This window comes from Apaloderma vittatum, unplaced genomic scaffold (assembly GCF_000703405.1).
Source record: "Apaloderma vittatum isolate BGI_N311 unplaced genomic scaffold, ASM70340v1 scaffold20282, whole genome shotgun sequence".
NCBI classification, from domain to species: domain Eukaryota; kingdom Metazoa; phylum Chordata; class Aves; order Trogoniformes; family Trogonidae; genus Apaloderma; species Apaloderma vittatum.
This window is the reverse complement of record NW_009703358.1, coordinates 18,821-34,571: the sequence shown is the minus strand read 5'-3', so window position 1 is coordinate 34,571 and position 15,751 is coordinate 18,821. Positions and strand designations below refer to the sequence as shown.

The following is a 15,751-nucleotide window of genomic DNA, read 5'->3' as shown; positions in this document are numbered from 1 at the left end:
TATGTCACCTTCTGGTGCTTCGTGTAGGCCCCTGCCATCATTTTTCCTGCTCTCTCCATGCTCCATCTCTAACCAATGGTGACAGCGGATCTACGGAGAGCAGAGCTGAGCACTGCTCGTGTAAACAGGACAAATCCACTTGTGTCACATGCTGAAACATGTTGGCAGTGGTCCTGACTGTATTCCTGTTCCAGCTAAAATCCCTTTTGACCAGAAGTTGTGCTGCTTTCATCTTCAGATCATAGCACTCAGCGACTGCAGCAGCATCATTTCTCATGTGGGAACGTGATGGTTCTGACGGAAAAGCAGTGGCTTTGGGTCAGGAAGTGGCAGAAGTGGCATTCTGAAGGCTTGTGGTTTTGAGCCTGTCAAGAGAGCAACATGAGCCACGTGGTTGTAATGACTTGCTGAATTTCTTCTTCTCAGCTGCCAGTGCCTAGAAAGCTTTGTACCTCCTTATGACTTAGTTCTCATTAGGCATGTTTACCTTGAACCATCAGCAGATCACTTTATAGGCTTTAACTGTTACCTGACATGGAAGCTTTTGTTTGGGTAGGAGCAGCTCTGGTAAATTCCAGTGTAGGTGGCTTGTTAAAAATATATTGTGATCCTGAACCTGCAGGTGCTGCCAGGGGAGGTGGGTCTTTTGTGTAGCACTTCTTGCTTTTGAGATCCTTGTTGGTCACTGTGCCCATAGTAACTCCTGGAGAAGATCCCAAGGGAGTTCCCTCCCAGACTGGGAACATAAAAATCACAAGAACACAAGGCCATCTACTGAGGCAGGACCGGCTCTCCTGGAGGTGTGTGTATCAAGCTCTTCTCTCAAAGTACTCTCAGGGCTACAGAGACTTTCGTACTTCATGTGTCATCAGCGCTGGAAAGGCTTTTGGGGACTTGCAGGCTCCAGCGTCACCCTCAGCATACCTGCTTCATGCTCCCAAAGAGCATTCCCATTCCAAGTATGCAGAAATGCAGTGTGTCTTTTTAAAAACTGGCTGATCTGACCATTTCAAAGAGCTGAAAGTATTAACTTGTTAAACATGGAACTTGTCCCCAAATGAATCTACTCATTACATCTCCTAGTGCAAATTCTGAAGTAAATCTCTCACTTCATTTGTACAGCAAGATCTGGGAAATTAGTTCAAAAGTTGCCAGGATACGCTTTTCCTGTGGCCACAAGTGGCCTGGCATGCTCTCAGACCTGGAGATTTATTCCGCGTGCCTCAACCGTTATCTGATTGAAACTTCCAAATGCAGGTCTGTAGTGGTCTGTGTTGTGTGTGACCTCTGCAGGAGAAGATAAACACCCAGATGTACGCATGAGTGTTCACCAGCCATTTGGTCATGGATCATACACCTCTGATGGAACATGTGGCAGGAGGTGGTCAGATGTTCTCAGAGCCCATCTCAGTAGACCCTCAACTTACCCACAGCACAGCCCTGGGTTGCCTATCAACCCTTAGCCCTCAGCTTCATTTTGGACGTGTTGTGCCGAGGCAACGATGAAGGAGCTTTAACTCCTCCTGTGGAAACTGAATTCTCCTTTTATAACAGAGTGGTTCAGGCTTTCTGAGCAGAGCCAAGCAAACCTCTACGTTCAGGACCTTCCTCGAAATCTTTGCCCTCTAGAAAGATTCCAGATTGTGTTTTGAGAGAGGAGGGTGGTTTGTGGTGCCTGGTGCAAATCTGACATCGTTCTTGGTGAGTTTGACACGTTTATGCTAGATTTACACAAGTGTTACCCAGGATAGCATTTAGCCCTTTGGGTTCTTGTTAATCATTGGTCATGGTATTCAACGTTTCTTTTATCAAATGATGGGGAAGTTCCACGCATGAGCCTTGTGCTTCAAACACTGAGTAGATGAAGCGTGGCAGCCTTCGTCAAAGCTTCGTTGAACCTGACACTGCTTGGAGCCCGTCCGTTGCTTTTTGGCACTTTTGAGTTCCACAGGGGCTTTGACCTCGGTTCTCTATACGCTGGAGAGAGAGAGAGAGGGGTTGTGTGTAACATGGAGTTTGCTCACTCCTCACGGCTTTTTTAATCTTATTTTCTGTGTTTCCTTTTTTCTCCTTAGGAATAAAATCCCTTGCTATTAGTTGGCTTGCATAGCAGTGAGCTTTGATTTCATTTAGCAATCATGCCCAGACTGTCTTTGCAAACACAGTTCTGAATTGTCCAGCTTGAAAAAGAAAATTCATTTAAAAAAAATTGATTGATTGACTTTACCTAGCAAGTGGGTGACAAAACTGAAAAATTGTTCCTAGATCAAGTGAATTTGTTCCAAGTTTTAGCTTGCAGTATAAGTGTAGCTCAAATTAAAAATCCTAGATTTATTGAAATGATGCATTCATACTGGGAGTACTAACCCAGTCTTTCATAAAACCTTGAAAACTATGACAGTGTAATTTAAACTTTATAAGGGGAAGCTGTTAAATAATTTTGCAAAGAACCACAGTAAAAAAGTCAAGGGATTACAGCTCCAAACTGAAAAGTGGATGAGGAAATCTGATGTTCAATTAATAGGAAAAAAAAATCCCATTAGCTCCGTTGAGTTTTGGATGAAACCCAGGATCTTTATAGAAGTTTAATCAAGGGGCATATCTATTAATAAAAGGCAAAGCATGGTGGCTTATGTCATAGGACGACAGTATTTGTTTGAACCGTCGAGCCAGAGAATATAGAGCAATACCATGGACATACTTCAGCAGCAAGTAATCAAGAAAAATCCCACGGGAAGTCCATTTCCCGGTCCCAGCTGCATTGCTTGGGAGGAGCGAGCCTGTACCTCTGGTGTCCAACAGGGAGATTTCTCAGCAGCATCACTTACCTTCGAAAATTGTGGTCACTTCTCCCCTCTGGTTAGGAGCTAGCATCGCTTCGTGCCAAATCTGTGCAAAACTCTGGAGCTAACCTGAAGTCAGTGCTTTCTGCAAAGTTAACGCCCTGGAGGAGTATAAAAGAAAAGATTTTGCCTTCTCTGAGCCTGAAACACAGGGTAGCTTTGCCGAGATAAAATGAGCATATCATAGTCTTTCCAATTACACGTTTGTTGCTTGTTTACAAGCACTTAGGTAATGTTCTTGGTAGCATTTACTGCCAAAATGTCAACAAGTACCCAGGAAGCACCTGGTTGAGAAGTGAAGAGAGTGAAGGAAGTCAGTGGCTTAGTTGACCAAGAGCCTTCATGTTCAGCAAGATACTCGCCTCTCCTAAACCACCAAATACAGCTTCTTACTGTCCCCCTGCTCCCTCTGGGAGCTTGAAGGGCATGTTTTGGCTTAGGGTGTGGAGCTGCCAGAAAGCCCCTCACGGCATTCAAAAGCCTTGCAACCACAGTGCGGATCCAGAACACACGTAACCACCTCTACTACCTTGTATTAGGGGGCTTTTTGTATTTCAATGGAAGCATATTGATCCCGTCTCTTGGTCATGGAGAGCTTTCAAACATCAGTTTGCAGGGTTCTGCCCTTTTAGTTTTTGTATGCATAAATTGTTGGAATGCTGTAGTTGTAGTTTGCTTGATTCAATGAGAAGATTCTCCTCAGGAGGACTGCAGGATTAAGCTGATCTCCCTGGATGTTTTTCCCCATGTTTGAATAGTGATGAGAGGTAAAGTGGTTCCAGTTTGTTGACTTCCTGACTGGCACACGTCTGCTGAGGAGGCCAGTGGGAGACCTGGAGCTCTGGGACTTCTGGGCGTTGGGGCTGCCAGCGTTTACCGGGAAAGGCTCCGGCGGCCGGCATCTTCCTTCTGCTAACTATTTAGGCCTGTGCTTAAGTTTAAGCAGATGCTCAGACCCACTTGACTTAAGTCTGTGGTACAGCAGCACCTCCACTCGTGTGCGCTGAGAGCTCGGCTTGGGTAAGGCTTGTCAGGGTTTGTCTCTCTCTTGGTGGGCCAAAGGAGAGAAGAATGTGTCATTTTAGAGCTGGCTGCTGAGCGTTCCCGGAAGGGACTGAGCACCCTCAGCTCCAAGGGTTGTCTGCGGGAGTTGACAATGCTCAGTGTCAATCCTGGAACGAAGGTTATTATTAGACTTGCTAATGGCAAGTGTATGTGAGAGATGAGAGCTGTCTGTGACATCGCAATGTATAGTCAGAAAAATGCAGATCTGGAGAGCATTACCAATGCGTTATAATGATTTAAAGATGTGGCTATTTAAAAATGTTGTGACTAAGATTCAGAACAAGACATTTAGCTCTATAAATAGCTTCCTTTGTTTCCCCTCAAACACAGTTGCATGGTTTGGCCTTCATTTCTTTCAACAATCCATTCTGCTAGGAGAGGGCATTTATTCCTTAAATGAAAACTAAAAGGTTACCCAGATCTGATGTGACATCTTTTCTTTTCCCAGGTAAAATGTGAGGCTAAGTCAGCTTTGCCCAAACCCAAGAGTAACAACAGCAACTGTAAAAAAGGCTCAAGTGAGGATAAATCAAAGATTGCCGTAGGTGAAGAATGCAGAGCTGATGAGCAGGCTTTCCTTGTGGCTCTTTATAAATATATGAAAGAAAGGAAAACACCAATTGAACGAATACCCTATTTAGGTTTTAAGCAGAGTAAGTATCCTTTTTCTCACTTTCTTGTTGATATTTTAGAATGATTTGGCTTCTCTGGAGAAAGCATTTGCACACGAAGGCTATTTTAAAGCCTTATGGATGGGGGGACCGTGTTTACGTTTTCACATATTCCAGTCCAGGCATTTCACTGTCTTATGCCTTGATTTGCATCTCTTCCTTCTGGGGTAGTTGCTGCCGGATATTTATAGGTTTAAATCCACTGATTATGACTAGAAATAGGCATGTTGAAAACTCCCTAGTTTTCTGTTTTGTAAATCTGCAGCGTCTGTAATGCCTTTCTTCTGAGTTAATAATATGACGTATCTTTATTGTGCCCAGATGTTCTTTATGAAAGGACAGATATTAAAGGAAGACGTTTAAAGGTGGTCAAGAAAGGCATGAAAGAGATTGTATTTTTAAGCCCAAAAATGTGTTTATAGTTAATAAATTACTGGCTTTGGAGAATATAAAACCAGACTATATCTGTTTAATATAGAGCACAATGTTTAGAATTGCTCTGGCATGTACAGTTTGTAGTGCCACAATCTGTAAAGCAGTTGTAGGTGGAGAAGATACAGTTCTAACTAAATTTTACATAAATATTGCAGCGCAATGTAGGTCTTTCAGAGTTTCCAACAAAAGCTGTAAATGAGGGTAGTTTTCCTCCTCATCTTTGAATTGAATGATACTTTATTTCCTTAAAGGGAAAACTCCATGGATTGAAATATTATTTACTGTAATTTATCTCCCAGATTAAAACCATGTGTTATTTTGATGACGAATGTCAAACCTGTATGTTTTACATAACAATTTACATACCTAATAGCAATTGGCACTGATTGCAACAGGCCTCCAGCAGCCATTATAAACTTATATAACTCCGAATGATTACAGTGTTTGTCTGAAAACTGGCTGCTTGAAATGGAAGTAAAATTAATGTACTATGAACAACTTCGTTGCATTATGCATTGATTCAGATTAAATCAAGGCCTAAGCAAAGCTCTTGATAGCTTTGGAACAGTACAAGGTTCAGTGAGGCTTTCAGAGCGTTTTGTGTGGAAGAGAGGATTTTTTTTATTTTTTTTTCCCCCCTCCATTTTATTCTGCGCTCCCTCAAGCATGGGGACAGGGTGGGCTTGAGAGACAGGCTAAAGTATTATTTCTGAAATTCCCCACCAGGGCTAGGGCCCTCTGCTAACATTTAGCTGAAGTTCACTGAAAGTTTCCTGACATTCATTATAAATTAGGGGCCTGATCCAGCAAATACTGAAATGCCAAGAGTAAGTATGCTGAGAGGAGCAGAAGCATTTGCCAGACAGAACTCTGTATTTGTGCAGCAAGACTTGTGCAAACATTGCCAGTATAAATAGGTTAGTGGGGAGAAGCAGTATGTACGGTGCAACAGAGCATCCCCCCGCAGAGGAAGAGGTCCTGTCCTCCGTGGTCCACAGTGTTACTGCTGAGTCTGGCCTAAACTGTTTGTAGTATGTCCATGGGGCATCACTGTTTAGTGGTGGAATAGTGCGTGCACCTTTCATAAAGCTAAGACATCAGTTTTTCTTCTAGCAACTAGATAAAATAAAATAAAATAAAATAAAATAAAATAAAATAAAATAAAATAAAGAGACAGCAGTAGCAAGCAGTCACCCTGTGGAAGAGTGGGCAAGCATGAAATGCAGATGAGCAGGGAGGAGTTCTGCAGGAAGTAACAAGCATCTTCCTCCTCATCTTTTGAACTGAGTTCCCTCTGTTCCTCCGACCCCACAGCTGTGGGCAAGGCACAACTACCCATACCATAATTATTATGGCAATTCTTATTTGTGCTCCTTCTGCATTCTTCCACACAGGACCTGGTAGAACACAGCTTTTTTTTTTTTTTTAATTGATTATGGAGGCCATTATCTGAGCTGCAGTAAATGTTGGATATTGTTGTTTAATCAATAGGCTTTCTCTGTGAGCTAGTGTGTGTCTCATGCTTGCTTGCTAATGAAATCAGTATTAAACAAATAATTAAAAGCAACATTCTTCCCAATAAGTAATTTTTATTATCAAAGTTATGGAAACATGGTACAGTCATTATACCTTGCCTCTTATCAGCAAAGTCAAATGAGCCCATTACCTTTGTCTCTGTGTATTTTTCCAGTCCTGTTAAGGAATCTAAGCGTGTTCTCTTATATGTAATTAAAAATATATATAGTATGGGCTAATATTTACTCTTCAGATTATGTAAATACCTCTTTGGAAAATGTTTCTCAGGAGATTTTTCAGGGGCTGTGAGTTTTTCTTCTCTACTTTTCTTTTTTTAAAACTGTTTAATTTACGTTTCTTTGAAATATGTTGGTTAATGCAATGCTTATCTAAATACTTATTGTCCCTCTAACAGTTAACCTTTGGACTATGTTTCAAGCTGCTCAAAAACTGGGAGGATATGAAACAGTAAGTGTTTAAGTAACTTAAATGAAATAATTGTGCAATCTAACTTTTCCCTGTTAGAAAAAAAAATGTAAAAGCAAACAATCATTTACTGCATTTTAGTCTAGCTGTACGAATTGTGGGTTTATTGGACCGTTTTTGGAAATGGTCCCAATTGGTTCCAGGTTTGGCAAAAATTGTAAACTTGTCGTAAAAACTACAAGTGGAAAACATATGTAACTCTTCCCTGTCAAGGAAATTAGTTGGGTCTGTAATTTTTTCCCATGTTGAGAAAGGGCTATTATTGTACAACAAGCCAAGATTGCATAAAAGAAATTTCACTTGGCAACATCCCTGACATCTGTTCATGTCTAATATGGGAAATGTATTAAAGGCTTTCAAAAGTAATCAGCATTGTCCATTAAGGAATAGTATGCTGGAGTATCTTCTCTTATTCCAAGTGTAAAAGATCTTTATTAGACAAGGGTCAGTACCACATAAACAGGAAGTTATCAAAGTAATTCAGAAAAGTCTCTGACACTTTTTATCGGCTAACCATATCTGACAAGAGCAGTTTATTTTTAGCTCACAGGAAAATTTGATGGCCATGAATTTTACAGCGTGTATTTTGAACCAATAAAATATTAGAGCAACAAACTTAGATTAAAATCTTGAAATGAGAAGAAAGAGCTGCATTAATATGGCACATCGAGATGACATCTGTAATAAAAACCAATTGACATGGGAAGATGTCGTCATTGGAAATATTTTCTTTGCACACAGTGATCAGATTAAGTTGTTCAGTTCCTGCCACAGTTGGATGAAAGAAATTATTTTTGCTTTGTTTACAAAGTAATCTGGGACATATCTGTGCTGTAGAGAAGTGACAAGAAGAAATTCAGTATCAAGAAACTGAAAGTCGTTTGAAATACAAAACTCACTGTTTTCTTTCCATACAATAAAGCATATTTTTCTGTAAATCAGCAGCCTGGGTTGATTAACCTGGGTGTGGCTGGGATTTTGTGAAACACGAAATCTAACATTCTCAACAAAAATATATGCTTTTATTGTTCCTGTATCTTTCATTAATCGGCACATACCGTGCTTATGTACGGGGGTGTGCATGGGTGTGGTCGTGGGTATATATGAATGAATAGCTACCATAGATCGTTACAGCAATTATGAGCCAACAGAAAGAGTTGTAAAGTGCAATGAAAAGGAGAGCCAAAATCTTGAGCTTGATCCAGAGCACAAGGAAAGGCTGGGAGGGAGATTGGGAGGAAGATGGCCTGTTTAAAGCACTGAGGGAGACGGGCAGTTTTTACAGGAATGTTTTGGATCTGCGCAAAGGGGCCGAGTACGTAAGCAGGGATGCAGGGTGGTGGCTTTGCTCGAGAGAGATTAGCTGTCATGCCAGAATGAGAGGGGTAAGGGTGGGTTTAGAGATGCTGGAGAAGGTGAGCTTCAGTGCCTGGGGAAGAGCAGGAGTATGATGGTGGCTTTGTGAATGTAATGCCGACGAGCCAGGTTTACAAACTGTAGCAGAAACATGAGAGTATCAGAGGGGAAGGATCATATGCATGAGAATATCACCCAGGGTGTCATCTGTCCCACTCTTCTCTCAAAGCTCCTGTCCTTTTCTCAGTGCCAGGTGTTCTCCTTTGGTTAGGGCATTTGTCACCTTTGATGAAAATGTACCACTGGTGTTAATCTTCATAGAGAGGATAAGCAACTGCTTACCGGTCACTAAATGGCAAGGCAAGCGTAGCTCACACACTCTGACGTACCTGACTGCCCAGCTTTGGTTTGAAAATGACTGGCTGAAGTGATGGGCTTGATCCTGTGTTTATAATGTGAGCGGTGTCTGTGCTCCCTGCAGAAAAGGCAAAGCCGAGGGGACCGTTGTGGTGCAATTTAAGTTGTAGATGGCGCATGAGGTTTCCTGACCTCATTTCCTTCTGTTAAGTCTCATCCTCAATTTGGATCTGCTTTTGCTTTACATTCCCTGAATGTTAAACCAATAGCTCTTGCAGCACTTTGACCTGTGCACACCCTGGGTTTTATTATTTTATGGCCAGTTGATATTCATTGAGTTTGCCAAGCTGCATTTGTTTGTATATATTTCATCAGGGTGAGCATTGCTGAGAGACTTTTGTGTTTGATTCATGTTTCGTTTTCCAGCAAGGCAGTGGATTACTGGGATGACAGGGACCTCGGTAGCAGTTCCAGAATCTTAGGCTGGTCTGCTTAGAAGTAGAAATTTTGCATGAGTGCTGTAATTCAATAATGACCAGAACCCACCACTCCCATGGAGTGTCAATATCTATTGACGGTGAAATATCGTATATGGAAAAAAGACTTTCTTGAAGCTACCCTAATACACACTTATCTATTTGGACTCCAGTCTGATTTGAACAAGTTATTTGTCCATTATAAGGTCTTCATCATCTTTAACTTGTGTTAAAATTTTGCAAGTTTCTCCCTTGTGCATTCAGATAAAAATGGGTCTTTTCTTTTGGAAGTATAGTAAAGAAAAGAAAATTTTGAAGTAGATATTTGGTTTCAGCATGTCAGACATTTTATGAACAGGAAGCAAATAAAAGATTGGTTAAAATCACATATGGAAACTTAAGAGTGGTCACGTGACTGTTTTTTTACTAGTAAGTGTAGAAACATTCCCAGTTAAAAGCAGTGGCAAACTTTACATCCTTGCATTTGGCAGAACGACGGTAGTCAGCCCGTTTTCAGTTTTGTCCCCTGCCCCGTCCAACTTGTCCATGTGTAGATGCTTCAGTGGGGCTTTAAAAACACCTTTGAGAAACAAGCAGGGATCATGTACAGTGTTTCCCACATCCTGCCTAGAATCACAGAACGGTGCAAGACCTCTGAGTCCAGTCCTGTTGATTAAGGATCTAAAAGTGAATTAAAACATCCAGGGATTAGATTTAAGATGTAGATAGTAAATTTCTTAGCCATCTGTCTGACTTTCCTTTATGGTCAGGTATCAGGGACTGGAATGGATCCAGTGAAGCTTGACAGAAAGCATTACCTGTACATACGGGATATACATATGGGATATCTAGTAGTGTTAGTCCTGATTTTGTGTCATATGTCATATTTAAGGGCTGTCCAGTTAGAGCATTTGTGAGGGTCATTTCTCATCTGTCCTTTATCTGTTTAATTACTAATTCTTAGTTAGTTGTCATCTATAAAATGTGTAATACCATACTCCCATGTACTTCTTGTTGAACATAGTACAGGCTTAGTAAAAAATAGCAACCTGTACAAATTGGTTTAAGTCCTTAACAGTGAAGCTGTCTCTTTGGAATTGGTGAGATCATATTTCTCTTAAACAAAGATAGACAAAATGAGCATCTTTGTTACTAATTATAGGGGAGTGCATTGGGAGGCACTCCTCATGGCAGACCCTCACAGTATGAATGATTTAAAAGTCCCGAAATCCCTGGATTATACAAAACAATGTCACATTCTATGGGGCTTAGCTGCAGTGGGATTTAACAGCTTTTACCTGGAATTTTCTCTAAGCCAATTGAGTAAAAGGTGCAGATGTTCATAGATGGGAAACTTCCAAGACTTACCTAAAGAGTTATCCTTGGAAAGTCATGAAGTGACCTTTTTCCTTTTGAGCCAACACAAAAGGAGTGCCTTGGCATGTTTGCAGAAGGCTGTGGTGCTGAATGGACTTTACCTGGATATGTCTTAGAAAGATAAAGGGTAAAAAGAAAATTAGGCGGAGCTTAACCTTTGGTGTGTAGCAGCTTAAATTTGGCTGAAGGTAGTGGGATCCCGTTTAGCTGCTGCCTCCGGAAAGCAACAGTAAAGTGCTTTAGTTTTTAAAAATTAATGATTGGCATGTACAGCGGTCCTGCATCTGGGTTGGCCCAAAGAAACTGATGTGTCAGTAGAATGTTTTCAAAACTCCTGGATTCCAGTGGGCCCAGCTCTAGGACTGTGAAACTATAGGTTAAAGGAAATTGTGGGAGAGGAAGACTACTTCAAACTAAAGCCAGCATTGGAATGAGACTGGCCTGTGTAATTGCTTTGATTAATGAGTGAGCCTGGAGCATCCTGCACTTTTAGAAGTGTGATAGGCACTGGGAGGGATGTATATACTGGTAAAAGTAGAAAAGAACAAATTGGAGAACTAAAGCAGCAAAGGTTCTTTGTCTTCTGTATGTTTTCTGCTGGAGCGGGTCAACTTACGTCAGGAAACTGAAGCTGGATAACACAGAAGTGTGGAATGGAAGCGTTCAGGACATTTGTTAAAGCTTTTGCAGGGTCTTAGTTGTCTGATGCCACTATAGCTCCATGCCCTTAGAAAAACCCAGCCCTTTGCTCCTGAACGTTTATGGGAAATACCCTGCCCAGGCAGCTAAAATATTTTTCCATTTTCATACCTTTTGTTATCTGCCTTTCCGTTCCTCATGTGCCCTGGCCATGAATGTGTTACTAACGTGGAGCATGTGTGACCCCTTTCAGAGTTAAAACCACTGTGTGAAATTAGCCACGGCAGGCATTTTTGGTAGGAACAGCAACCATAAGCAAAGCATTGGTAAGCATGGCCCTTTCCAGGCTTTCTGAGTCACTGAGGTGGCTGGGAGGGACTTGTATGAGAAAAGTCCTCAATTTGGATGTGGCCAGCATGAACATCCAGCTTGAGTAGTGCTGCCCTGCAGGACAACTGTGAAGTTTCCACAGTGCAGCTTTTCATTCAGGTTGTTTAAGGATGTAATTTATCAGTTACTTTAGTCCTTTGAAGTTTATGAAGTATAAAAACTAAACTTACCAGAGCAGGGGAGATCTCTACCCTAGGCTTTATTAGAATAACAATTGTTTCAGGGAATGTCGAATTTAAACTGAGCTCTCCGTGTGGGAGGACAGGGCTCTGCTAACTGCCAGGGAGTTCTGGTCCATTGCAGAGGCAGAATTGGATAAAGCTGGACAAATGTTTGTGTCAATACTATTATTCTAAGCCACACAGAGGAAAGAGACACCAAAAATGATCCAGGGAATTCAAAGAGATTCCCTTTTATCCTTAAAGTTGGTTGTGTTTGCTGATGTTTGCTTGAGTATCAAGTATATGTGTTTGCTTGAGTATCAAGTCTTGAGTTAGCTCATAGTTAATGAGACTTGGACTCTGAGGTTAACGTTTTCCTTTTGAAAAGAGAGGCTGTGCTTCTTAGTCACATCTCGATGTTTAAAAAGGGGACTTGCAGTAGTGCTCCTGCTGACTAATCCTTTACTTTTGTTTATAGCTTCTGCACAACATTGCTGTACTTCACCAGAGCATCAGGTCCTGGCCCACAGCCTTGCAAGCCAGCCAGGCCATGCTTGCCAGAGGGCCAGAAACTGGCTTTGTGCATCTTTGTTCCCCTAGTTTGTGAGGCTGCCAGAGACTTGATTTAATATAAAGCCACTTGCAGCAGTCCTCAGGGTATCTCTGATGTTTGGGAGCTCCCAGAAGGCAAGGGCTGTCTGGCCATGCCTCTGTCCTTTTCCTGTCCCAAGGACCAGGGGAAGAGGTGTGGGAGACGGGACCAAAGGTAGCGTCGTCCCATCCAGACGTTCCTCCATGGCAGAGCAGGGTACTTGGTCCAACTTTTGTTGACCTTTCAGGTTGCAGAAGGAGCATCTATTCAGATGCTCAGAGGTGATGTTCTTTATGGCTCATTAGAACTCCGTTCTTCAAGCCATATAGTAATAATAATAGGTAGAAGCGTGGGTAGCCTGGAGAAGAGACAACGTAAGAACTTAAACAAAACAGACTTAAAATGAGCCTTATCCTGACATGAGTGTTTTATATGAATTTAAATAATTTCTTTGTGCAGAATTTATCCTTGAATTGCAGTGTCTCTCTTGTGCCTGTGGTCTTTGGATTGGTTACAGAAGACAAGATAAAATTAGTGAGTGCAGTCAGTCCATTTTGCTTTAAAAAACCTTTAAGGTAAAATGGCCCCCTTTATAAGAAGTATCTATAGGTGCAAGCTATGTATTAGGTGTCAGTAGTGAGTTGGAGGTGTTTTCTAAGGAGAACTGTACAAACAATAACTTGAAGAAATCATGACATGAGCAAATGATAAGTCTTCAGCCACGCTTTTGGAGAACAATTTTTGCAAAGGAAAGATTTTCCTTTTATATTAAGCAAAAAAGAAACACCTCTTACCCTGTAATATTTATTGATGGTAGCTCTCTCCTCTTGTTTAGATTAAAATTACAGGCCTCAGATTGCAAGTTGTAATATTTGTTTTCTACTGATTGCTGCCTTTAGCTCCTCAGTAAATGCCATTGACTGCTCTGTGGGTAACTCCGAAGAAGCCTGCGGGGCTGAATATATTAAAATCCACAGCATTCCACAGAAAATGACAAAATTCTCCCCAAATTGCCCCCACAATTTTCCGCTGGTCTTCTTTATGAGCTGCAGGCAAAAGAGGGTGATCTGTTGTGCTTGTCCTATTCCTGTTTTTCTTCCTGTTTTAAATATAGCAGAATATATAAAATAATGAAGTGGTATTCAGAAACAATTCTTTTGCCAGGTCTTCCATGTGTTATTCTGTATAATCCTAATTTCTCTGCAAAAAAAAACCAGAACCATGGTATGCAACTCAATATGTTACACAATGTTTATTTTCATCAGCGTGGCCCAACATAGTACATAGCTCAAGTATTAACATTGGAGTACGTTAAGATTCTATTACTTCTTGATCTTATGTTTTACTGACATAAATGGATAAAAATAAACAGCTTGTAATATCTAGAGTTTCAGACTGTGCTTTTGTGGATTTACAGAATTCTGTGGTGGATTTGGATTTTGCAGCAGATTTATTTTCTCTAATTCAGTTAAAATAACTATGTAATCATTATTTGAGCTGAGTATGGTTTGAACTTCATTTTCATAATTTGCCGTGGGATTTGTCTGCATAACTTCTGATGGTTAATGACCTTATATTGATTGAGATTCTCTTTTGTGAGGCCGTATTGCTTGTGGCTTGATAATGATCACTCATTATCAGTCAGATCACTCCATTTTAGAGAGAAGGAAAATAGTCATAGTGTTAACTTATTGGGGGGGAGGAAGACAACACTCAAAGCTCTGTGCTCTCTGTATATTCTGTAGGGGCTTTTATAGTGCTTGTAGTACACGCTGTTCTGAAAGTGTCATACATGCATTTGTTGTTGTGAACTCAAACGCTGTAGAATCTGCAAAGATGCAAGATTAAATTTTCCATTGCCATTTTTACAGATAACAGCCCGTCGACAGTGGAAACATATTTATGATGAATTAGGTGGTAATCCTGGAAGCACAAGTGCTGCTACATGTACTCGCAGACATTATGAAAGGTAAGATAACAAATCTGAAATGCTTGTTTAATAATGAAAAAATTAATTTGGAGAGCATTCAAAGCATTTTATAAAGAGTTAGAGAAAGAGGGAGAAAGAGGCTTCTTAAAGATACAGTAAATATTACCCCAACAGTTTAGTCAGATAATCCATTGTAATTTAAACCAGAGTGTATGTCTACAATGACTAAATAAACAAGCATCTGATTTTCCTTTGGTACATATCTTAATTTTTACAACAACTTTCCAGTTAAAGAAGCTGAAAATCGAGCAAAGGATAGTCAAGAAAAAAATAAGAAGCGACAGCTAATTGATGCAAACGCTTGTCTTCTGTCATTTTTTAGGAATACCAATTAAGCAAATTGTGGTTGTGATCAAAATAATGGAGTGGCCCACAATGCAGGGTGCTGTTAATGTTGTAGGTCATGCAGAGCGTTGCATTCCTCTTCTCCATGGCATTCCTTCCCTCCTCCCTGCCTGAGAGCTGCTGCCAAACCCTCTTTCTCTGCAGCCATTGTTGCTGGTCAGAACTGTTGATTTCTTATTCTTCCCATGTAGATAATAACTTCCAGGGCTTGCAAAGCCAGCACGCATTGAGTAAAATACTGGAGCTGGAATGTTGTTTTGGTTTGGTATGATTTTTAGAAACAACTCTTTTTTTTATTTCCTTTTTTTCCTTTTTTTTTCCTCCCTCCTCAGACAAGCAAATGTAAATAAAAGCTTTGCAATTTCATGCTCAGATAAGGAAAATCCAGTCCCTTGCTCCTGAGCATGAGCAAGTTATTTTGCTGGGGTCAGGGAGAGATTGTACTTGCCTGATCTATGGTCAGTGGACAGTTTTTCACCTACTTTTAGTGCCTTACATGTTGGCTACTCCAAGGGAGACACTACCCTCCTCATGGTGGGCAAGGTTGATTGTTTAAAGGGGACGTCTCCAGTGTAAGAACTTGGGTGCACAGAGAAGTTGCATATAATGCCACTATGAAAGTTAGAAGGTTTCTGGAGATGGAGCCAAGCAGCAGAACAAGTTGAGTGCATGACTGTACGTCATCGGATGGGACTTTTCCCTACCTTTACATTGCAGACAAATCTTATAGATTGTTTTAATTGACTCATCAGGCTGTAGATGTTCGGCTGTTCCCCTCCATCATTACACCCCTAAAAGTATCAGGGCTTCCTCTTGCAACCAAGCCAGATGATGGGTTTCAAACTGGAAGTCTGGGTCTTCCCTCACCAGATGCGCCTTGTAGGATGCTTATTTGACAGAGGAGACGCAGGCGTGCCTGAGAGTTAAGTCTCCGCAGACTCAGGTCGCACAGAGAGAAGATGTTGCTGGGCTCTGTGTTGGAATCCTAGAGTCACTGAGAAAGTACTTCTCTTGTAGTTGTGGAAGAATAAATGAGCCATTCACAAAGACTCT

General features: G+C 41.1%; 1 protein-coding gene across 1 annotated transcript in view; it reads left to right on the top strand.

The window, feature by feature from the left end:
- ARID5B (AT rich interactive domain 5B (MRF1-like)) overlaps nt 1-15,751 on the top strand; it is a 103,936-nt gene that overhangs the window by 70,614 nt on the left and 17,571 nt on the right. Inside the window, exons 4-6 of the mRNA XM_009864610.1 lie at nt 4,357-4,561; nt 6,945-6,997; nt 14,235-14,332. Of these exons, the coding sequence (XP_009862912.1) occupies nt 4,357-4,561; nt 6,945-6,997; nt 14,235-14,332 (356 nt within the window). The remainder of the gene's footprint in view (nt 1-4,356; nt 4,562-6,944; nt 6,998-14,234; nt 14,333-15,751) is intronic.